Raw genomic sequence first — 25,393 nt, 5'->3', positions numbered from 1 at the left:
AGATACACTCGTGAAGTTTAAGAGACTACTAGACAGGTATATGGAGGAATTTAAGGTGGAGGCTTATATGGGAGGCAGGGTTTGAGGGTCGGCACAACATTGTGGGCCGAAGGGCCTGTGCTATGCTGTACTATTCTATGTCCTATATTCAAACAAGATTAAGGGAAGATTTGATAGAGGTATACAAAGTTATGAGGGGTGTAGATGGGGTAAATGCAAGCAGGCTTTTTCTATTGAGGTGAGACTAAAATTAAAGGTCATGGGTTAAGAGTGAAAGATCAAACATTTAAGGGAATCCCAGGGGGAACTTCTTCACTCAGAGAGCATGGAACAAGCTGGCAGTGCAAGTGGTGGATGTGAGGTCAATTTCAGTATTTAAGGTAAATTTAGACAGTTATATGGATGGGAGGGATATGGAGGGCTATGGTGTAGGTGCAGGTCGATGGAACTAGGCAGATTAATGGCTTGGTATGGATGAGGTGCCCGAAGGGTTTATTTCTGTGCTGTAGTGTACTATGAATTATACAAGAGCAAGAGTGTAATACTGAGCCTTTATAAGGCTTTGGTCAGACTGCATTTGGAGTACTGTGAGCAGTTTTGGCCCCTTAAATAAGGAAAGATGTGCTGGTATTGGAGAAGGTCCCGAGGTAGTTCACAAAAATATTTCCAGGAATGAGAGGGTTACCATATGAGGAATGTTTGATGGCTTTGGGCCTGTACTCGCTACAGTTTAGAAGAATGAGGGAGAATCTCACTGGAATCTATTGAATATTCAAAGGCCTACATAGGATGGATGTTGAGAGGATGCTTCCTATAGTGGTTGAGTCTAGGAGCAGAGGACACAACCTCAGAATAGAGGGACATCCATTTAGAGCAGAGATGAGGAGGAATTTCTTTAGCCAAAGGTGATGAATCTGTGGAATTCTTGGCCACGGACAGCTGTGGAGGCTAAGTCCTTGAGTATATTTAAAGTGGAAGTTGATAGGTTCCTGTTTAGTTAAGGCATCAAATGTTAAGGAGAGAAGACAAGAGAATGGGGTTGAGAGGGATAATAAATCAGCCATGATGGAATGGTGGAGCAGACACGATGGGCCAAATGGCCTTGTTTTGCTCTTATGTTTTATGGTCTTATAACTTTGGAAGTAGTACAGCTATTGGTGGGCACGATGTTAAGTGGAAGGAGTTGTGAATATAGCTCTTCATGAATATGTTTCTATGATACAGAGTAGTTTTAATGGTGAGTATTCAATACTAGATGACATGAAAAGTGACGTTTGACATACCTTAAAGAAGATAAATTGTCAGAAGTATCAAAGACTAATAAGAGAAAAGAAAAAGGATCTGACCAGTTAAAAGTTTTGATGTAGGATAACTGACATGAAACATTAGTCTTCTCTCTGTTAAATATTTAGTGCTTCCTATGGCACCAACAGTGTTTTCCAACTCTCTACGGTTACAGTGGACTTGAGTTCAAAAGATGCTAACAGTATACAAATACACTGAAAAGAACAATTAATTAGAAAGTAATCAGACCGGGAGTTTGTGAAAATATTGTTAAATATATTTTGAAGGACTATTTTCATCATCATTTATAATAACTATATATAACTATAATAAATTAAAATAATCAAGGCCAGACTACAGGAGTCCAACTCTGAAGGTGACAAAATGAATGGTCAGGATGGATGGTGGCTAAGACTAGTCTCCTTGATGTAGTCGAAGTACATTTCATCAAGGGTTTCGACAAGTCTCAGTAAAACCCCATGAGGTTCAGGTGCATATGGCAAATTGGATCTGGAACTAATGGCAAGAGGCAACAGGTCATTCCTGAAAAGAACAGCTGGGAGCATATTGGCCGTGGGGTTCTACTGCTCTGAGGATTGAATTAATGACTTGGATCCCTATGTAGGATCCTTGAATAGAGTTTGCAGATAGTACAACTATTATGTCTGGTTGAAGGAGAGAAAGAAAATGCTACGACAGCACCAATTTACCATGAGAAATGACAGCCGAGATCATTCAAAGTTGAGGAACACAAAAAAAAAAGATGGGAATAAATAATAAAAGATAGGACACCATGAGATGAAGTAGTAGCTAAGGGCCTTTAAGTACATGCTCACATATCCCCAAAGGAAGCAAAATCTAACAGATGAAGTGGTTAATATACACGATGCTTTAATTGTCAATGTATAGGTTTTAACACTAGAGAGGTCAAACAATAACAGTGTATAAAGCATTAGTTAGGCGCCAGCCGATGTAGCTGTGTCACCATATAATCTCGCAGGAGAGATCCAAAACCAGGGAAATCAATGGGAACTAATTGATGGATAGATGGTAAGAGAGCTGACAACGTATCTTTTCACCTATAGGGTAGCAGGTGCCGAGAATTCATACCTATTTAGTTAACAAAAGTAGAAATCTTTACAGCTTTGATATCTACACATTTCAATGGCACAGACATGATAGATCTGAGATCACAAGGTGGAAACTGATAATGGGAAGATTTTTTTTTAATGGGGAAGAGGGTGGTAATCCTATACCAGTGGAGAGAATTTATTTATAAGTATGTTTAGGATAGAGAGTGCAGTTCATTGTCTCATTATAAGGCATTGTCAATTAGTAACTTCTACAACGTTAATGCACAGAGTATGGTTAAGAATTTGTGCTGGTAAAATAAGTGATGGCAAGTTAAAATTATCTACGTACTTTTATGAACTCTTGCTTTAAAGATGTATTACTCACCCAAAAGCACAGCCTCTGATCGATTGAATTGGTTAGCAGAACTGAAGTGAAAAATATTTGGGGTAGAATTTTGTCCATGGTTGATACACAATAGGTTGCACACTCACATTTCCCTCTGCTTCTACAATTTTTGATGGAAGTGAACAATATGACTATTGCAACAAAAGTATTACAGTACCACACTGCACAGTTTAGCATGCACACAGGAGAAATTTCTACTATCTTAACAAGAGACTGCACATTGAAACACTTGAATGTGTGTAAACTTGATAATTAAGTTGAATTTGATGTTGTTCAATAATAACATTCCTTTAAATTTCTTGACTCTACCCATTCTTCCTTCTAAATAATTATATTAAACTTTATCCACAAACTGATTTATGCAATAGATACATTCATCACTATTTGGACTAACTTTGAAGCAGACAATACATCTCGCAGTCCACTTTGTGCTATCCCATCATAGGCAGGTGCAGCTCTCAGAGTGACAAAACAGTACAAGCACCAACTCAGGTCCATTAATACTTTTCTCAACCATTGCAACACCCTTTATGTTTTGAAGGTTCATCACATGAAAATAAACTTGAATATACACAAACACACACATATACATACATCTTATTGTAATTTATAGTTTTTGCTATGTAATGCAATGTACTGCTGCCACAAAACATTTCATGATACATGCTGGTGAAATTAAATCTGATTCTCATTCTAAATTGCATGATTGTACATACTGTAACCATGATATACCATTGTAGTCATAATTACAATCGTGTGTTCCACTTTTTGAAAATAAGCACCATTTGTTGGATCTTTTGTTACGATCTGCAAAATACAGTCACTTTACAGAGCCATCCAAGCTAACCTTTATTAAAATCATAGTTTAGTACAATAGTCATGCCCAACTTAACTAGAAAATGCATTATTCAACAATTAAATTCCTTTTCACTTTTAGATCGTCATTACAGCATTTCTTCTGCTCTAACATATGCTACTGTGACAATTAACCTTTACTAATTCTGCATTACTTCTGACGTTACACTTAATCACATAGATGGCTTGCTACTTCGCTGAATATTCAAGTAATCCTCATGCAACCAAATGCAAAATCTAACTGACATTTCCTTCTGGATGTGTTGAAAGACACCTGCCATTTTGTGATCCATTTGATTCAACTTAAAGCCATATAAAAAAGTTTCCTATGTGCACTTGTTCGTTTATTTGAAACCCAGTACTTGGTAGTCAATGGCATCTTTTGTTCTTGAGGAATAATACTAAAAGCTTCCAATACTGGAATTCAGACCCTAGTTCAGGGACAACCAATTTTCTAAGGAGGGCCTCAACTGTCCAACAATTTATTTTAAAAGTGCAGAGGGAAGGCCTAATGCCCCAATAATGCATGATAAAGGATGCCCGATTTTTGTCCTTAATCACTATAATGGGCGGTGCATTTTCAAACCTGTCTGCCATACAAAAGCCATGTAGTTATTGTAGAGTCTGAAAAACTTATGAAAGGAGATTAGGTCCTCTTACTTCCAACAAACGTAAACTCAGTTACCTGTTGGCCAATGCTTATTTTTCTTTTCCTTATATTAAGCTCATGTTTTAAAAATCATTGCTATCTTTCAGTCCCAATAAATAAAGGTCTGAATTTGATTCCACAAGAAAATGTGATGCAGTGCAGGACTCTTGCACAAGCCTGAATGAATATGGAGGTTCCAAACTTGTAGACAGCAGAACAGTGTGGAGAGAGTCATGCTTCTCCAACACTGAACTTGGATATCAGCAGCAGAGCAGGAACTTCTGCAGATATCCCATCAATTACACTGCTAGGAACTGCCAAACATCTGTTGGAATGAGGGAAGAGTTTTAAAAATTCATGCAATTTAAATATATTTAATTATCTTTGGATATTTACATTTCTACACTTTAGAATTATTTCTACAATGTTTTCTTTAATTTTAAATACTTTATGACCACTGGGAAAGATTATAAATGTCAAAACGTTCAAACATTTAATGTCAGTGTCATCCGGGGTGGAGGTGCATCTCCACCAAAGGAGGTATAAGGCACTCCTTCCCTCCGCTAGCCTGCAGGTCACCCTTGGGCAAGGCGTAGCAACAGCTTATCCCCCCACGATCAGGGTCATGTGAAGCCGTGGAAGCAAGTGGTGGATGGACATGGTGCACATCACAAGTCCTGGTTATGTGACCCATTGATGCCAGGCAGACAATCTCAGAAGAGATGGGGTCACCCTTCTCGTAAAGACAATGCCAAACCACTTCTGTAGAAAAACTTGCCAAGAACAAATGTGGTCGTGGAAAGTCTACGATCGCCTACATCTTACAACATAGTGCAGAATGACGATCATCATCATTGAGTTAAGCCTGGGACCCGATTAAACCAGGTGGCAAAACCATGCAATTTGCACAATGTAAAGTATTACTAATCTGTCCAGAACGGCTTCCCTAAGAAATTTCACACTTCAGGAGCCAATAGACAAGAAGTGGGTAGGCAACCAGTGATTGTTGTGGCAAGTTAGTATGTAAAAGGTAAGTAGTTATTCACTTTACCCTCTGGTGATTCTGTTCTTTACATGAACATGCACACGACTATAAAGATACATAATTCTTCAGTTTAGGAAAGGGGAAGACAACCCCAAGGATTGTGCCTGATCTCTGGCCAGTCATCAACATGAAGTTCCATGCCTATGATCCGAACTAGGGTAGTTCTGGACTTCATAGTCCTGGGCACCAGAGGGGAGCTAACCAAAATTGACTGGAAGTGGACACTAGCTGGGATGACGCAGAACAGCAATGGCTGGAGTTTCTGGGAGCAATTCAGAAAGCACAGAATTGATACATTATAAAGTAGTAGTATTTTAAAGGGAGGATGACAATCATAGCTGACAAGTCAAAGACAGCATAAAAGGAAAAGAGAGAGCATATAATATAGCAAAAATTAGTGGAGAATTAGAGGATTGGGAAGCTTTTAAAAACCAACAGAAGCAAACTAAAAAAAAGCCACAAGCTGAGAAAAGATGGAATATGAAGGTAAGCTGGCCAATAATATAAAAGAAAATACTACAGGATTGTTTCAGGTAAGATAAAGAGTAAACGACAGGTGAGAGTAGATATTAGACTCTGGAAAATTATGCTGGAGAGGTAACAAAAGGGGATGAAGACTGCAGATTAACCTAGTAAATATTTTGCATTAGTCTTCACTGTGGAAGCCACGAGCAATATGCCAGAAATTCAAGAATGTCAGGTGGCAGACGTGAGTGTAATTGCTCTTGCTAAGAAGGTGCTTGGGAAGCTGAAAGGTCTTAGAGATAGATAATTTAGCTGGACCACATGGACTACACCCCAAGGTTCTGGTTGAGGTAGCTGAAGAGATTGTGGAGGCAGTAGTAGTAATTTTTCAAGAATTACTAGACTCTGTAATGGTTCCTGAGGACTGGAAATTGCAAACGTCAGCCCACTCTTTAAGAATGGTGGGAGGCAGAGAAAAGGAAATTATAGTTAGCTTGACTTCAGTATTTGGGAAGATGTTACAGTCCATTATTCAGGGTGAGCTTTCAGGGTACTTGGAAGCAAAAGATAAAGTAGGCCAAGGTCAGGATGGTTTCCTTAAGGAGAAATCTTGTCTGGCAAATCTGTTAGAATTTTTAGAGGAAACAACAGGCAGGATAGACAAAGGAAAGTCAATGGATGTTGTTTACTTTGATTTTCAAAAGGCCTTTGGCAAGGTGTCACACATGAGGCTGCTTAACATGAGGAAGATCCCATGGTATTACAGGAAAAATACTAGAATGGATAGAAGATGAGCGGAGTGGCAGGAGGCAAAGAGTAGGAACAAAGGGGCCTTTTTTGGTTGGCTACCAGTGACTAGTGGCGTTCAGCAGGGGTTAGTGTTGGGACCACTTTTTTTTCCACATTATATGTTAATGATTTTGATGACATTGATGGATGTGTGCCCACATTTGCGGACAATATGAAGATAGGTGCAGAGGCAGGCAGTGTTAAGGAAACAGAGAGCCTGCAGAAGGACTTAGACAAATGTGAAGAATGGGCAAAGAAGTGGCAGATAGTTATAGTGTAGGGAAATGTATGGTCGCAGCTTGATTGAAGGAATATAGGTGTGCACTGTTTTCTAAATGGGGAAAAAATTCAAAAATCAGAGGTGCAAAGGGACCTGGGACAGGATTCCTTAAAGATTAACTTACAGGTTGAGTCAGTGGTAAGGTAGGTAAATGCAATGAAGGCAAGGATGTAATGCTGAGGCTTTGTAAGACATTGGTCAGACTGCACGTGGAGTATTGTCAGCAGTTTTGGGTCCCTTAAATAAGAAAAGAGATGCTGGCATTGGAGAGGGTCCACAACAGGTTCATAGGCATAATTTCAGGAATGAAAGGATTAGCATATGAGGAGCATTTGAAGTACTTGCAGGAGTTTAGAAGAATGAAGAGGGATCTCATTGAAATCTATCGAATATTGATAAACCTAGATAGAGTGGACCTAGAGAGGATGCTTCCTGGAGTGGGTGAATCTAGCACCAGAGGGCACTGCCTCAGAACAGAGGGTCATGCATTTAGAACAGAGATAAGGAAGAACTACCTTAGCGGGATGTGGCGAATCTGTGGAATTCTGTGGCTGTACAGGCCAAGTCATTAGATGTATTTAAAGAGGAGGCTGATAGGTTCTTGATTAGTCACTGTGGCAAAGGTTACATAGAAACATAGAAAATAGGTGCAGAAGTAGGCCATTCAGCCCTTCGAGCCTGCACCGCCATTCAGTATGATCATGGCTGATCATCCAACTCAGAACTCCGTACCAGCCTTCTCTCCATACCCCCTGATCCCTTTAGCCACAAGGGCCTTATCTAACTCCCTCTTAAATACAGCCAATGAACTGGCCTCAACTGTTTCCTGGGGGAGAGAATTCCACAGAATCACTACTCTCAGTTTCAAGAAGTTTTTCCTCATCTCGGTCCTAAAAGCCATCCCCTTTATCCTTAAACTGTGACCCCTCATTCTGGACTTCCCCAACATCGGGAACAATTTTCCTGCATCTAGCCTATCCAATCCCTTTAGGATTCTATACGTTTCAATAAGATCCCCCTCAATCTTCTAAATTCCAGAGAGTATAAGCCTAGTCGATCCAGTCTTTCATCATATGAAAGTCATGCCATCCCAGGAATCAATCTGGTGAACCTTCTTTTAACTCCCTCTATGGCAAGAATGTCTTTCCTCAGATTAGGGGACCAAAACTGCACACAATACTGCAGGTGTAGTCTCACCAAGGCCTTGTACAACTGCGGTAGAACCTCCCTGCTCCTGTACTTGAATCCTCTTGCTATGAATGCCAGCATACCATTCGCCTTTTTCACTGCCGGCTGTACCTGCATGCCCACTTTCAATGACTGGTGTACAATGACACCCAGGTCTCGTTGCACCTCCCCTTTTCCTAATCGGCCACCATTCAGATAATAATCTGTTTTCCTGTTCTTGCCACCAAAGTGGATAACCTCATTTATCTACATTAAATTGCATCTGCCATGAATTTGCCCACTCACCTAACCTATCCAAGTCACCCTGCATCCTCTTAGCATCCTCCTCACAGCTAACACTGCCGCCCAGCTTCGTGTCATCCACAAACTTGGAGATGCTGCATTTAATTCCCTCGTCTAAGTCATTTATATTGTAAACAACTGGGGTCCCAGCACTGAGCCTTGCGGTACCCCACTAGTCACTGCCTGCCATTCTGAAAAGGTCCTGTTTATTCCCACTCTTTGCTTCCTGTCTGCCAACCAATTCTCTATCCACATCAATACCATACCCCCAATACCGTGTGCTTTAAGTTTGCACACTAATCTCCTGTGTGGGACCTTGTCAAAAGCCTTTTGAAAATCCAAATATACCACATCCACTGGTTCTCCCCTATCCACTCTACTAGTTACATCCTCAAAAAATTCTATGAGATCCGTCAGACATGATTTTCCTTTCACAAATCCATGCTGACTTTGTCCGATGATTTCACCGCTTTCCAAATGTGCTGTTTTCACATCTTTGGTAACTGACTCTAGCATTTTCCCCACCACCGATGTCAGGCTAACTGGTCTATAATTCCTCAGTTTCTCTCTCACTCCTTTTTTAAAATGCGGGGTTACATTAGCCACCCTCCAATCCTCAGGAACTAATCCAGAATCTAAAGAGTTTTGAAAAATTAGCACTAATGCATCCACTATTTCTTGGGCTACTTCCTTAAGCACTCTGGGATGCAGACCATCTGGCCCTGGGGATTTATCTGCCTTTAATCCCTTCAATTTACCTAACACCACTTCCCTACTAACGTGTATTTCCCTCAGTTCCTCCATCTTACTAGACTCTCGGTCCCCTACTATTTCCAGAAGATTATTTATGTCCTCCTTAGTGAAGACAGAACCAAAGTAGTTATTCAATTGGTCTGCCATGTCCTTGTTCCCCATGATCAATTCACCTGTTTCTGACTGTAAGGGACCTACATTTGTCTGAACCAATCTTTTTCTTTTCACCTATCTATAAAAGCTTTTACAGTCAGTTGTTATGTTCCCTGCCAGCTTTCTCTCATAATCTTTTTTCCCTTTCCTAATTAAGCCCTTTGTCCTCCTCTGCTGGACTCTGAATTTCTCCCAGTCCTCAGGTGTGCAGCTTTTTCTGGCTAATTTGTATGTTTCTTCTTTGGAATTGATACTATCCCTAATTTCCCTTGTCAGCCACGGGTGTACTACCTTCCCTAGTTTATTCTTTTGCCAAACTGGGTTGAACAATTGTTGTAGTTCATCCATGCGATCTTTAAATGCTTGCCATTGCATATCCACCATCAACCCTTTAAGTATCATTTCCCAGTCGATCTTAGCTAATTCACGTCTCATACCTTCAAAGTTACCCTTAAGTTCAGAACCTTTGTTTCTGAATTAACTATGTCACTCTCCATCTTAATGAAGAATTCCACGCCTCGCACGACAAGATTGCTAACTAACCCTTCCTCATTGCTCAATACCCTGTCGAGAATGGCCTGCTCTCTAGTTGGTTCCTCAACATGTTGGTTCAGAAAACCATCCCGCATACATTCCAAGAAATCCTCTTCTTCAGCACCCTTACCAATTTGGTTCATCCAATCTATGTGTAGATTGAAGTCACCCATTATAACTGCTGTTCCTTTATTGCACGCATTTCTAATTTCCTGTTTAATGCCATCCTCAACCTCACTACTACTGTTGGGTGGCCTGTACACAACTCCCACCAGCATTTTCTGCCCCTTAGTGTTATGCAGCTCCACCCATATTGATTCCACATCCTCCAGGCTAATATCCTTCCTTTCTATTGTGTTAATCTCCTCTCTAACCAGCAATGCTACCCCACCTCCTTATCTTTCCTGTCTATCCCTCCTGAATATTGAATAGCCATGAATGTTGAGCTCCCATCCTTGGTCACCCTGGAGGCATGTCTCTGTGATCCCAACTATATCATATTCATTAATATCTATCTGCACATTCAATTCATCCACCTTGTTACGAATGCTTCTTGCATTGACACACAAAGCCTTCAGGCTTGTTTTTACAACACTCTTAGCCCTTATACAATTATGTTGAAAAGTGGCCCTTTTTGATTTTTGCCCTGGATTTGCCGGCCTGCCTCTCTTACTTTTCACCTTACTACTTTTTGCTTCTACCCTCATTTTACACCCCTCTGTCTCTCTGCACTTGTTCCCATCCCCCTGCCACATTAGTTTCAATCCTCCTGAACAACAGTAGCAAACACTCCCCATAGGACTTTGGTTCCAGTCCAGTCCAGAGGGAAGACAGGAGAATGAGGTTGAGAGGGATAATAAATCACCATGATGGTATAGTGAAGTAGACTAGATGGGCTGAGTGGCCTCATTCTGTTCCTATGTCTTATGGTCTTTAATGCTCTTCAAAATTAGAAGGCCTGCCAAAATGCATATTTGTAATAGCCCCTGAAGACTGGTAAGAAAAGTATTTTGAAAAAAGTGATTCTTCATTTCAAGGAAAACATTCAACACCTTCTCAAGTCACTTTTGACTCCTGGGTATATTAAAATGGGCTTGGTGGCTGATATTTCACTCCACTTCATCTCTGCATAGCATAGATTTATTGCATTATTATGTGTATTTTGTTTATCACATTGCCATCTGCAGACTGAAAATTGATGAAAAATTTGTCTATTTTACAGTAGTCAATGCAGTACCACAAGTAATTATTTTGTGAAGAGCTGTGAGACATCTCACACCGATGAGCTGCTAGAAATGCAAGCAGCTATTTTACATCCAACATGATGGCAAAATCAACTGCTGTCCAACATCTAATCACAGGCACTCTCAATTTGCTGATGTGCATTAAAATTGCTGCCATTTTTATCTCTTCCCCAAGTTTACAAAATACTTCTCTCCTACTGCACTGGTCTTAAGCCGAGTATCAAAACGGCTGCATATTCTGTTTGCAAGTACAGTGGTTTCCAGTTAATTGGGACATATTGTGACCAGTACATTTTGGCCCAATTAAGCAGCTGCTGCTTAGTCAAATATTTAAATGGTATAAAAAGATAAACTCAGTAACAAACTATATATTTCAATGAAACAGAGAACAAATTAGAACACTACCAATACGACCACAGTATTATAAAACTGTGTATTAACTGTGTATAATAGTTATCGATGGAGGAATTCATTCAGTGTACACTGCCATGTTCTTTTGGTTAACTATAAATGAACAATATCAGTGCAGACACCTAGTCCAGGTAACTGACTGTCTTCATATAAAGCTTCCATATCTTCATTTTCACAGTAGCATTCAAATTCTTTGTAGTTCCTAACTTACTGAAGTAGTGAAATCATTTCATTTTCACTCCAAGTTATTTATGGCATCTCCAAGCCTGAACGTTTGAAACCACAGTGAGCAAAATAGTTCTGAATTATCTTAATGCTTATTCATCGCCAAATACCAGCGACAAATATCACTGGATTTTGAATACCAACACACACAACTGACGCTATTTAAAAACTTAATGCTGTAAGTACGGTGAAGTGTCTAACAGCCACACAAGTGCACGCGACTGACGCTAGTTAGAAACTGTTTGGCAGCAGTCTCCTGTCTCAATTAAGCACCAAAGTGTCCCAAACAAATGAAAGGAATCCCTGTTATTTTCTTGATTAGTTGTTTTTTTTTTAAATAAGAGTTGTCCCAAATAAGCGGCTACCATAATTAACCATAATCCACTGTATTATTTTCTGATTTTTAATATGTATTTGGTATAGAAAGCAAAAGTTTCCCTGACCATTTATTATAAAATTGTAACTAATATCTTCTGAATTTCTTTTGTATTAAGCAAATAAGAAATAGGCCATTCAGCCCTGCTGTGACAGTAAGATCATGGCTGATCTTTTCTCTTAGCACTATTTTTCTGCACTAACTCCATATCTCTCAATTCCCTTATTATCTAGAAATTTATCCACACTATTCTTCAATATACTCACAGTCTGAGCCTGGATAGCTGTCTTTGATAGAGAATTCCAAAGACTGTCTACCCTCTGGGTGAAGTTTGCTCTCATCTGAAAAGCTATTATTTTGAGACTGATAGTTCGGACAGCCAATTCTGGGAAAACCTTGTCCCTGCGTTCATCCTGTATGGCCGGTAACAATTTTGTACATTTCAAGAGGGCAGAGGCTTAGTCGACTTGATGTCCTTTCTTAAAAACAAAATTGGTATGTAGGGAACTGGGTCTGTATGCAAATATTGCAGGTGTAGTCTTATTAGGGCACCGTATAACTGCAGTCAGATGCAAATTGATGACAAACTTACATAAGCATTACTAATTCAGCCACAGGAAGATCTGCCTTACTGTATAATTTCCTGTTTTGTCCTTTGACAAGAAAGCAGATCAGATCCAACAATGATGATAACAGAAACTTAATTAGTATATTATTTCTGAAAAGATCATGAAAATTGCATATGTACTATCAGCCATCCATTAACACCCTCAATAGATGATTTCAGTGTCATTGTGTAAAATAATAGCTACATTGGACTGCAGATGTCAATATTTTTTTTTGTCAGCTGTGAGTTACAGATTGTCACCCAATAAGCTTATTCATGACTATGGATATTTTAATCCTTTACTTACAACAGCAAAGCTCAATTAATACAGCACTAAGCAAAGATGTTTTAATAATGCACATCCACTAATTTTTGGTCACATTTGATTATTTAAAAGGCTGGGAATGTCTAATAATCAGAAAACTGTTTTTTCATATCTCTTCAGAATGAAAATGAACTGCTTAAAAGTTGAAACAGCCCTGGCATTCAGGAGTTTCAGCAATGTGGAAGTGGATAAGTGTAGTGGACACAGAACCAAGCTCAAATACAGGTATGAAGTTCTTTAAGTTTCAAAGCTCCAAGAGCCTATTTTGATCAGCAGAAGTGATCAGTTGTCTTGCTTTAAGTTGGCAATTTCTAGAAAAGTTCAACTTTTAACTCTTATGATAACAATGACATATTCAAACAGTACTTATTATTATTGGAACAACACTGAATTGCAAGGAAATAGGGACACAAAAATTTCATTTAGTACACTTAGCTTTCTGCAATCTTGGCTGGACATACTCAACTCGTTATTAAAGGCAATGTAACTAAAACTCATCATCTCCACTGAAGATCTAAAATCACAATACTTCCCTACTGAATTATTTTAAAACTCTGTACCGGTCCATATTCTAAAACTGGAAATAGTTTTTGATAGTTGAGGAATTCTTATCATTTAGGTCCTTAGTTCCACACTGTGAGGATGCTTCCAGCATTTAATTATTACATCTATGCTTTCTGATTCAACCCTGCTGGACACCATCTGGTTAACTCCTAAATTATGCTAAGTTTCTCTGCGTCCTTTATGCTTGCCTGTTTTACTTTTCCTCATGCCTTGCTATCAACTGCAAACTTGTGTTTTCTAATTATAACTCTTTCATCTCAATCATTTATAAATCGTGATTTTATATATTCATGAGAGGCCCTAGAACAGATCTGAGTTAGTCAGCCAGTCATAGCTATCCAATTAGAACCAGTCCCATTGATCAGTACCTTTTGTTTCCTTACCATCTAATTTACAACATCCCCCTTATCCCAAGAGTATTCTTTTGTATACTAGTTTCTTTTGAGGCACTTTATCAAACAGATGCTGAAAGTCTAAATGTATACATCAACCACTTTGCCCCTGTCCAACATTTTGGTTGGATTCTTAAATAATTCTAATATGTTAATTAGGTGAAACTATTCATTAGAGTCAGAATCAGGTTTATTACCACTGACTTATATAACATGACATTTGTTATTTAGCACTTTGGCTTGGAATTACTTTTCTCTTTCACTACAAATGCCCCAGATTGATCAATGTGCAACAGATCACAATGTCTTTGCTGCTGAAAATATCAGATTAACTGGCCTCCAATTGCCAGGTTTGTGCATTTCATATTACCTGGTCTTCGAATAATAAAGATCAATTTTATAAGCTGAAAGGAAAACAAATTCACACATAGCTTGAGCCTATGTTTAGTTTTCATTCAGTTGCATTTGTCAATTCAACAACTGAAGTGGTTTTCTTAAAAATCTTTCCATTACATTCCAAATTATAATTACATTGGTTGAAAGACCGGTAAAACATCTCTGGCATCTAACACTTACCAGGAACCTACTCAGTGAATATTAGCAAGGAAATCATGGTCTCAGCTCAACGTGATCCTTTCTTCACTTTATGCCTTTAGACACACAGCAATGTACGTCATGGGATAGGAAAAGATCCTCACTCAATTTTTCACTGAGATCAAATTTGAACCATCTCTCTTACCTACGTCCAGCTCCATTGTATATATTTATGGAGGGATCAGAGAGCACCCAGCTCTATTTTTTGATAACCAAGATAAATTTCCTTTAAGTTTAATGCATTCTAATTCTTTTTCAACCACTTTTATGTATTCAATGGTAAAAATCAATTATCAGCAATAAATTAAAAATGTCCAATTGTTATTTAGCCTGTTTTTCTCTGTTCTTTAAAATTTAACAAGTTTTGTTTGCTATATTTTCTTTTGGTTCCTCAAACAGATATTTGAAATTTAATTTTTAATTTTCTGGAAAGGATCTCATTTTAAAAAGCTCCAAGTACCCCACAGCTCAAATAAGCCAGCAGAAGTACTAGCCCCTCATTTTTTTCAGTTTCATTTAATCAATTATTCTGTTTATTCTGGCTGGATCAACCCAGGGATTAATAATATTTTCATTAATTTTTCTAGTGTACATTTAATCTGGAATCTCACTGCTGAGACCATAAGACATAGGAGCAGAATTAAGCTATTCAGCCCATCGTGTCTGCTCTGCCATTCCATCATGGCTGATCACAGTTCCCACTCAACCCTATACACCTACCTTCTTGCCATATCCTTTGATGCCCTGACCAATCAGATAATGATCAACTTCTGCCTTATATATATCCATAGACTTGGCCTCCACAGAATTCCACAGATTCACTATTCTCCAACCAAAAAAAATTCCTCCTTACCTCTGTTCTAAAGGGTTGAGGCTATGCCCTCTAGTTCTGGATACCCCCACCATAGGAAACATCCTCTCCACATCCACCCTATCTAGCCTTTTTAACATCTGATAAGTTTCCCCCTGCATTCTTCTAAATTCCAGTGAGTACAGGCCCAAAGCTGCCAAACGCTCTTCAAATGTTAACCTCTTCATTCCCAGAATAATCTCCGTGAACCTCCTCTGAACTCTCTCCAATGATAACACATTCTTTTTGAGACAGGGGGTCCAAAACTGTTGACAATACTCCAAGTGTGGCCTGATTAGTGTCTTATTAAGGCTCAGAATTATCTCCTTGTTTTTATATTCTATTCCCCTTGAAATAAATGCCAACATTGCATTTGCCTTCTCTACCACAGACTCAACCTGTAAATTAACCTACTGGAGTCCTGCACAACGACTCCCACGTTCCTCTGCACCTCTGATGTTTGAACCTTCACCCCATTTAGATAACAATCCGCACTATTGTTCCTTTTACCAAAGTCCATGATCATACATTTCCCAACACTATATTCCATCTGCCACTTTTTTACTCATGCTTCCAACTTGTCTAAGTCCTGCTGCAATTGCATTGCTTCCTCAGGACTACCTACCCCTCCATTTATCTTCATATCATCTGCAAACTTTGTCACAAAGCCATGAATTGCACTATCTAAATCACTGAGAATGTAAAAACTAGTGGTGCCAATACCCTGACCCCTGAGGAACACTGGCAGCCAACCAGAAAAGCCCCCTTTTATTCCCACTCACTGCCTCCTGCCTGTCATCCACGCCAGTATCTTTCCTGTAATGTCATAGGATTTTATCTTGTTAATCAGCCTCGTGTGTTACCTTGTCAAACGCCTTCTGAAAATCCAAGTAAATAACATCCATTGCCTGTCCTTTGTCCACCCTGCTTTACAGCCAAGCTTTACTGGATGATGTGGATCAAAATGTGTGAGTACAGTTCCTGATGTCACTCTTTCCTTTACCTCATGGAAACCCACTCACACTGCATTGTCCACTGCCATTTCTTTCCAAACTTCAGTAATGAGTTCAAGGGGTGGAGCTCAGTAGCCAGATTTGGCAGAAACCTATTTTACGATAGGACAGAACCATCACTCAATTTTTCACTGAGATCATCTGTGATATGTCCACCTATAGGTTGGGCTCAGCTACACAAGTCCAATTTTCCATAGTGCTTCCTTCCAGAGAAGTTTGCAAAGATATCCTCTATCTAGGCAGAGGATATTGATCTAGTTTCAGTACTAGGTTGATAGTGACCTTAAATTCACTGCAGATGCTGACAGACCCATTCTTCTTGGTGACTGGGAACACTGGTCTGGCCCATGGACTCCAGTTAAACTTGGAAAGAGTTCCTTCAGCCTCCATGTGATCTAGCTCAGTGGCTACTATATCATGGTTGGTCTAAGGAAACAGACATGCTTTGTAAAACTTGGGTGTGGCATTTTCATTTAACACTATTTTACGGTTGTTATATCTGAGTTTTCCAACTCCAGCCTTGCACGCTGCTGTGGCATCATCCAGTACTTTCCCTTATTTCACCTTCAGTCGACTCTGTTCAGGGGATGTGGCAATGCAAATGGTGGATGGTTCTCCAATCAAGTTGTAGTTGTCTCAGCCACTCATAACCCCACAATGCTGGCCGTCCTGTTTTTAATCACATACAAGCCCAATGTTGCTTGCTGGTTGTTTTATTTCACTGTTATGAATGTCATTCTCACAGGAGTTTCCACAGTGCAAGTTCTTAGTTGAGTATCTGCAGGCTTCAGTTCATTATCTTCAAAATGCCATTTAAGCTCACTTTGTGTAATGACTGAAACAACCTAGTCAGTGTCCAATTCTACTTTAATTTTCTGTTTACTTCTGGTGTAAGCCATGTTGATTGGCTATTGTTAGCTTTCACATTGTAAATCTCAAGGTTACACAATCCTGTGTTACTCACATCATTACCAGTTTTTTCATCCACACCATGCAGATTAGTGTTCTTTTTGAAACTGCAACTTGACTTTTTAGCTTTATCACTTCCCTGTGCAGCTCATTTATTTTTGTCTGCCTGACATGCTCTTTGTATGTGTCCTACTTTATTGAATTTTCCACAAGTTTGGCTTTCAAACCTACATTGGTTTAGTGTGTGTGCAGCAGTGACAAAGATAACAATATTTCTTTGGCCAAGCAGGTTTCTATTTAGATAATTTTGTTCATGCTCACTTTCATTCCTGACTGTGATTGCGCCTCTGATTGTTTTTTTTACTGATACAGTAATTTCAACCACTTTTTAAAATGTGAATTGTGCTTCAGTTAGGGGCCATTTTTATAAGTTTTCCTGTAAGATTCCAGATACTAAATTATCTCAGAGTACATAATTAAGATCATTTTTACTTTAGTAACGTGTGCACTTATGACCTGGTGGCATAATGATGTATGCCATTTACATACTTTTACATATAACCCGTAATCAATTACTTAAACAAACAGAGAATGCTTAATCAAACAATATATTTACAATAGTACTCAAATATTACTGAAATATTAAATACACAACCTCATTTTTTAAAATTTGCTCCTTTTAATTTAAATATATCCATCTTATTATTATGTATTGCAATGTGCTGCTACAAAGCAACATATTTGATAGCATATGCGAGTGATATTAAACCTGACTCTGATTCTATTCTAAAGCAGGGGTACCCACAAGTAGTGACCTGCCATCAGACAGAGGATCTTGATGTCCTGCGCACAGACCACCCTGATAGCTTTTCCTGTCAAAACCTTTCAAAGTTGCGAAGTGGAGGTAACAATCAGAAACATTCAAAATTACTAAAAACTAAATTAAAAAAATGAATGTAGGAACATTTATCAAATATAAAATTAATTAAAACATTCATATCATCAACCACACATCAGCTGTTACCTTCTTACTGCAAGTTGAACAGCCCATTCTAATCAATGGAACTAGGTTCCAAAGACCACACATGGCCAGTTTATCACTGAAAACCTGTACTGAAAATTTTATCCTTCCCTTTAATTTAACTGACTGTGTTCCATTCCAGAAATGAGTACTGAGACCTGTGAGAAGCAGGTGGTCAAATCAATTGACATCAGTGGAAGTTGATAAGTTCTTGATCAGTTAGGGGATCAAAGGTTATGGGGGGGGAAGGCAAGAGAAAGGGATTGAGAGCGATAATAAGTTAGCCATGATGGAATGGTAGACTTGATGGACTGAATGGCCTAATTCTGCTCTTACATCTTATGGCCTTATAGATTTCCCTAGTTCCAAGCTCTAATGTACAGGCATGAAAGTCAGGAATAGGTGGGCTCACAAACCACCAGACAAAAGACAATATATTTTAGCGCATTGCTTATAATTTTTTTTGTATTTGAATACAGCTCTACAATTCCATCTTCAATATCTCTTTCCTCTCCAAAATCCTTAGATGGGTTGACATCTCAACTTTGTGCTAATCTTTCTTGGGACTCTAATTTTCAAACAATCAGGTTTCTGTCTCACTACATCAAAAAAAAACAAAATCTAGTTATTCCTCTGCATCCTGCTTTATCCTATTTCACATATGAGACCAGGAAATCCTCCAGCACTTCTCCACCACTGTCCAGACTAATGGGACAGCATGTCGCCTGGTAATTCTCTGACGTTCCTCAATGGTCAATGCCAGAGCAGTACCTTCCCTTTCTGGAATGTGTACCACTATCACTATGTCCCTGAGTACTATCCTTACATCTTCCCTTTTTCTCCATCAGCTGCTGGTGCATGGCAGCATTTAGACATTGGCAACAGCTCAACATTGTATTTGCCTTCATCACCACTGAGTCAACCTACAGGTTAACACATTGACTACCAAATCCCTTTGCACCTCTGATTTTTGAATGTTCTCCCTGTTTATAAAATAGCTTATGTCTTTATTCCTTCTATTAAAGTGCATGACCATACACTTCCCTACATTGTATTCCATCTACCACTTCTCCCAATCTGTCCAACTCCTTCAGCAGGCTCCCTGCTTCCACAACACTGACTGCCCTTCCACCAATCTTCGTATTGTCTGCAAACTTGGCTACAAAGCCATCAATTCTGTTATCCAAATCATTAACATATAATATGAAGAGAAGTGGTCCCAATATTGACCCCTGTGGTACACCACTAATCACTAGCAGCCATCCAGAAAAGGCCCCCTTTATTCCCCCTCTTTGCCCCCTGCCAGTCAGCCAATTTTTTATCCGCTAGCATCTTTTCTGTAATATCATAAACTCTTTTCTAGTTAAGCAGCCTCATGTGCAGCACTTTGTCAAAGGCCTTCTGAAAATCCAAGTAAACAACATCCACTGACTCTTCTTTGTCTATCTTGCCTGATATTTCCTCATAGAATTACATAAGATTTTCTCTTTTCTTTTTATTAAGTGCAATTGTGAACAATAGCTCGATGAGAAATGCTGATCAAGTCAACTAGTTCCTAAAGAGAACTCTGATAGGCCAATCAGATGGTTCCCTGCTGCTCAGTGACAGAACACAAAAAAAATGTAGAATTAAGAAACATTAAAAAATAGTAGATTTGATTAGATTACATTGGATTCGACATTATTGTCATTGTGCCAAGTACAGATACAAAGCCAATGAAATGCAATTAGCATCTGACCAGAACTGAAAAAGAATAGTGTTATTTACAAAATAACTGCGAATAAAAAGTGCTACAGCATACAAATATAAAAGTACTGAGACAGTCCAATATGGGTGCAATACTGCTTAGTGATGTGAGATTCAGCAGGGTCACAGCCTCAGGGAAGAAGCTCTTCCTGAGCCTGCTGACTTTGGCCCATTTTATCATATGTATACCCTGAAACCTCACCCTTACTAATGGACTCCAACATCATCTCAACAACTACAGTTAGGCTAACTAGACTATAATCTCTTTTTTTCTACCTCCCTCTCTTTTAAAAAGTGACATTTGCAATTTTCCAGTCCTCAGGAACCATTCCAGAACTCAGCAATTCTTTAAAGATCATTACTAATGTCTGCACAATCTCTTCAGCTACCTCTTTCAGAACCCAGGAGAGTCGTCAATTTGGTCCAGGTAACTTATCTACCTTCAGGATTTTCAGCTTCCAACCACTTTTTCCTTAGTAAAAGCAACTACACTCACTTTTGCCCCCTGAAGCTCTTGAATTCCTGGCATATCGTTAGTGTCTTCCACAATGGAGACTGACACAAAATACTTAAAAGCTCATCCGCCATTTCTTTGTCCCCATTATTATCTGCATGGCATCAATTTCCAGTACTCCAACATCCACTCTCACATCTCTTTTACTCTTAATATACGTGAAACTCTTTTTGTATCCTCTTTTATATTATTGTCTCATTTAACCATCATGTTTCAATCTCCTTATGGTGTTTTTAGTTACATTGATCACTTTTGCCTCTGCCTGAGCTTACTTGCTGCTGAAAGACTCTTCTTGCCCTTGTTCCCTTCTAGACTTGACCATATGAGAGCAGTTCTGGGCAGCCTCTTTCATTCTAACCTCTGTTAACTGAGATCAATTGAAAATCTACTACTCGTTTCCTAACTCACCCGTCCATCATCTTTGTACATGCTACCCTACACTAGTTCCTGACTAAGTAACACCACAATTTGAAAACTAACATCCTTTGTTTTAAATACATGTTTTAAGATAAATGAGAGTGAGGGACAAGGAAAAATGAGGACAAAATTGGGAGTATAAACAATAGTGGGTGAGTAACTGATTATATCAGTGGTCCTTTTACATTCAGCACCTTCCTGTGCAAGCATCAACATGCACCAAATAAACTAAAGGACAGGAATTGATGAAAAACACAAATAATTTCCAAATTAATTAGAATTCATTTTAACTAGTGTTAATCAAAACTATCTGCATAACAAAATTTCCTGTTTAAAATTGTTAAAATATCTTTAGTTTAAATACCATATCCGTCAAACCAACATTGCACACCTACCCTTGAAGCTCATTCAAAATCAAACACTTTAATTACCTCTCTCAAATACTGTTCTATTACTTAAAAAGCATTGCTTTTTATCTCCATTTTAGAAGGACTATGCAAGTTTAAAATAAATGTGTCAACTCTATGGCTAAAATAGCAGAGAAAGGAATTACAAATGAATATGTTAATGGTCCTCACATTAGTAATCCACCATGTCATTTCAAGGCTCATCTTCTTTAGAAGCCCCATGCCACTCATTGATTAAGACAAAAAATTCATTCCTAATCCTTGTCAAATTGTCTATTATGGCAAATTCTTGAAGAATCTTGTTATACTGGTCATTTTTCCCTACCAGTTTCTCAAGGAAATCTGTAATTTCTGCCCATGGATCTCAGTTAAGAGTGAGAATTAAATATTTGTGTCATCCTTGGAGAAAACAATATTTAGTCTGCTACTAGATGACACAGAAAGATCATGGGCTTTATCATCTGCTTTTTAAATTATTTATACAATCCATGACAATATATACCAGAAAACACACATCACTGAAAACATTCAGGGAAATTAAATAAAATATATAGGCTTACATTTTGTGATGGGAGAATTTCCTGTTTCCTCTTACTATTTTCAGGAACAGACAAAAGCCAAGATTCCATACGGTCTTTTCCACTGAGATCCACACGATTAGATTGGCTGGCTTCCCGACAATTTAATAGGATGTTGTGCAGTTTCTGATATTGTGGCCTTTCTTCATACTTCAGAATACTCACATAAGACAGATAATTGACAATTTCACCTACAAGACCATTTAAGGATACAAATCAGACAATGATCTAGCAATCAAACTGAGACAGTTGCTTATATATTTACAATAATAATTCAAACGCTATTTTTATTCTGAATGTAAAGGGTAATTTCTATCACATAGCTTTACTACCTTTTGTCATTATCAAGAGGATTTAAGACACTGGAATGCTTAAAGCAGCACTAATATTGATGCTGAAGATACAAAATGCTAGTAACCTTACCATATTTGGTGATGCAAGGCAAAAGAGATTCTCTACACTTTAGAGAATTAACTAAATAAGATCAGGCAGCTTGAGACTGTGGCATAACATCTGATTTCGTGCAGTAACTAAGATATTAAACATACACATAATTGATCACAGGGGTTGAAACTAACAGGGGACAGGGCTTCTAAATCTTTGCACCTGCCTCCAATTTACAGAAATCATGACTCTGTTCTGCCTGTATATTCTAAATTGTGGGCAAGGGATTTGCAAGTGGCCTGGACCCGGTGCTGGCAAATGTCAGAGCTGAAAATCCACACCATCATAAATCTGAAAAATAGAAACATGCAAACATCTTTCAGGAAAGGCCCACATAGCACAGGAAAACCACGGTTCTATTAAATCAGTGCTGCTGCAAATTTGTATTCTTCATCTATATAAGTTAAAATGCCCTTCATAATCAATTTATTTTGCAACAGTTTCTTCATATGTTTGATTGGCTATGCCCTGTACAGCATGGGCCTGCAAGTGAATATTTCTGCTGACCATAGCAAGTGCTTTCAGAAATCCATTATGTTAGATAACAAAGCATTCAGTGCTGTTTATATTTGGGCCACAACTTATTTTGCATCTGTCCTCCTAGTCCGTGCTCTGCCATCGTGGGCATTTCTCAGCCGGACACAAAAAAAAATTGGAGCATAATAGTAAGTGACCTTTCAGCTCACTGTGATTATAATTAAAATAGAGTTTCTCCTTAACAATAATATAGCAATATCATCATCTTGTGCGGGCATAACTGGCCCTGAGGTACTCATTACCAGATCAAGTGAAGCAAGAGATGGTAATGAGCACCTCAGGGCCAGTAATGACCATAATCCTTGAACAAAATGATGTTATCACTATTATCAATCTATGTGGCCTTATTCTGTCTTCTGTACTTGTAACAATGCTATTTTTCACAATTTTGCATTCCAAAGGCAATTACTTGCAATTTTTTAAGCAATTCAACAAGCCACGTTTAACTTTTTCAGCAATATATGTGGGCCCAAGAGCACCACTGGTATTGCCATTGATTGGTCAACACACACACACACGCAAATATTTTAACCATTTTACACCATGCTACACAATGTGGATCAAGCGGAGTTAGATTTCCACTGCAGATGAATTTTTTTTTTTAACCCCAGTTCACCCCTTGTATATTTTGTTACTCTACAATGGAGCTGATAGGATTCAATAATAATTGATTTCTGTAGGAGAAAAAAAAACAGCCCTCCAGCTAGTCTCGTGTGGAATGGGCTAAAGTTGAATTAAAACCTCAGTTAGTGTTTGTGTGTTGTCTCTATAACCCCAATACCATTCCAAGGGTTCATGAACCTGGGTGATAAATGAAAGGGCAGCTACAAGGCAAAGTTTGTCAGGGTCTGCCTAATGGACGTTCTGTCATTGACCTTCATCCTGACCATACCTCTCTCAATTTGAGTATCTGGTATACTGGTTATAAATGAAGCCACACGTATTCTAGAACAGCTCACAAAATTACCACAAGAACTGGCTTTGCCCAAAGACGACACAGGGTGGTGGTCAAAGGGCCTTATTCTAGCTGAAGGTCTGTGATTAGTGGTGCTCTGCAGGGCTCTGTGCTGGAACATCTGCTGTTTGTCATGTATATAAATGACCCAGATGAAAATGTAGGTGGGTGGGTTCGTAAGATTGCAGATGATATGAAGATTGGTGGTGATGTGGATAGCGCTAAATGACTGGCAAAAAAAAAAGATCAGTTGCAGATATGGGTGGAGAAATGGGAGATGGAATTTAACCTGGTCAAATATGAAGTGTTGTACCTTAACAGTGTTGAAGAGCAGAGGGTTCTTGGGATCTTATGTTCATAGCTCCCTGAAAGAAGCTACACAGGTTGATAGGGTGATAAGGCATATGACATACTTGCCTTTGTTAACTGAGGCATCAGAGTTCAAAAATCAGGAAGTTATGATGCAGCTTTGAACCCTGGAATTGTTGAGCTTTATTAAACTCTAGTTAGGTTGCATCTACAGCACTGCGTAAAGTTCTGGTCACTCCATTATAGGATGGATATCAAGGCTTTACACGAGAGGTCTATCAGGATGCTGCCTGGATGAGAGGACATGTGCTATAATGAGAGTTTGGACAAACTTGGGTTGCTTTCTCTGATGTGGCGAAAGCTGAGGGGAGATCTGATAGAGGTTTATAAGATAATGAGAGTATAGGCAGACATACAGTATCGTTTTTCCCCAGGTTAAAATGTCTAATACCAGAGGGCACACATTTAAAGTGAGAGAGGGTGATTTTTAAAAGAGATGTTAGAGACAGGTTGTTTTACACAGAGAGTGTTGGGCGCCTGAAATGTGCTGCATGGTCTGGTGGTAGAGGCAGATACATTTGGGATTTTTAAAGAGTCATTCAGATAGGCAGATGAACTCAAGGACTATGGAGGGATATGGGCATTGTGTAGGCATAGGGAATTAGTTTAGTTTGCCACTTGATTACTAATTCATTTGGTTCAGCACAACACTGAGGGTCGAAGGGCCTCTTCCTGTTCTGCCCTGTTCTCAGTTCTCATTGGGAAAATACTTCCATAAAAGCTGCTCCAACAACCTCAACAAACATAAGAAATTTAAGTAACGGAAAACCATTTCAACCTCAGCACTGCATCCTCAAATCAACTTCACAAAGCAAAGCCTACACTTGACTCCAGGGAGAAATGAGATGAATTATTACTTGGGGAAAATTAGGTAAGCACTGAAAGAGAATATGCTCACGTGGGTGGAGGGGGGGAAGAGGACAGTGAGGGGAAAGTGGCTTGAAAGCTGCAAAAGTGTTGGTACTGACTAGTTAGGCTGAATAGACTACTTCTAAACGACAGACTTGATGTAAACCAATGTCTCAGTCGGAGTTGCGCTAATCTCAAATATTGTTTAGTAGTCTGTGAGGTTACATTGATGTTCGGAAATGCAGCATCAAGCAGGAGCACATGATTTATGGCATGGGATCTTGGAAGCT

At 38.9% G+C, this 25,393-nt stretch overlaps 1 protein-coding gene across 6 annotated transcripts in view; it reads right to left on the bottom strand.

Moving 5' to 3' along the window:
- LOC134350565 (serine/threonine-protein kinase VRK1-like) overlaps positions 1-25,393 on the bottom strand; it is a 102,161-nt gene that overhangs the window by 9,460 nt on the left and 67,308 nt on the right. For all 6 annotated transcript variants that reach the window (XM_063055934.1, XM_063055932.1, XM_063055930.1 and 3 more), the window contains one exon: positions 21,932-22,140. In XM_063055934.1, the coding sequence (XP_062912004.1) occupies positions 21,932-22,140 (209 nt within the window). The remainder of the gene's footprint in view (positions 1-21,931; positions 22,141-25,393) is intronic.

This window comes from Mobula hypostoma, chromosome 8, assembly GCF_963921235.1.
Source record: "Mobula hypostoma chromosome 8, sMobHyp1.1, whole genome shotgun sequence".
Taxonomy (NCBI): domain Eukaryota; kingdom Metazoa; phylum Chordata; class Chondrichthyes; order Myliobatiformes; family Myliobatidae; genus Mobula; species Mobula hypostoma.
This window is presented reverse-complemented; position numbering and strand designations above follow the sequence as displayed.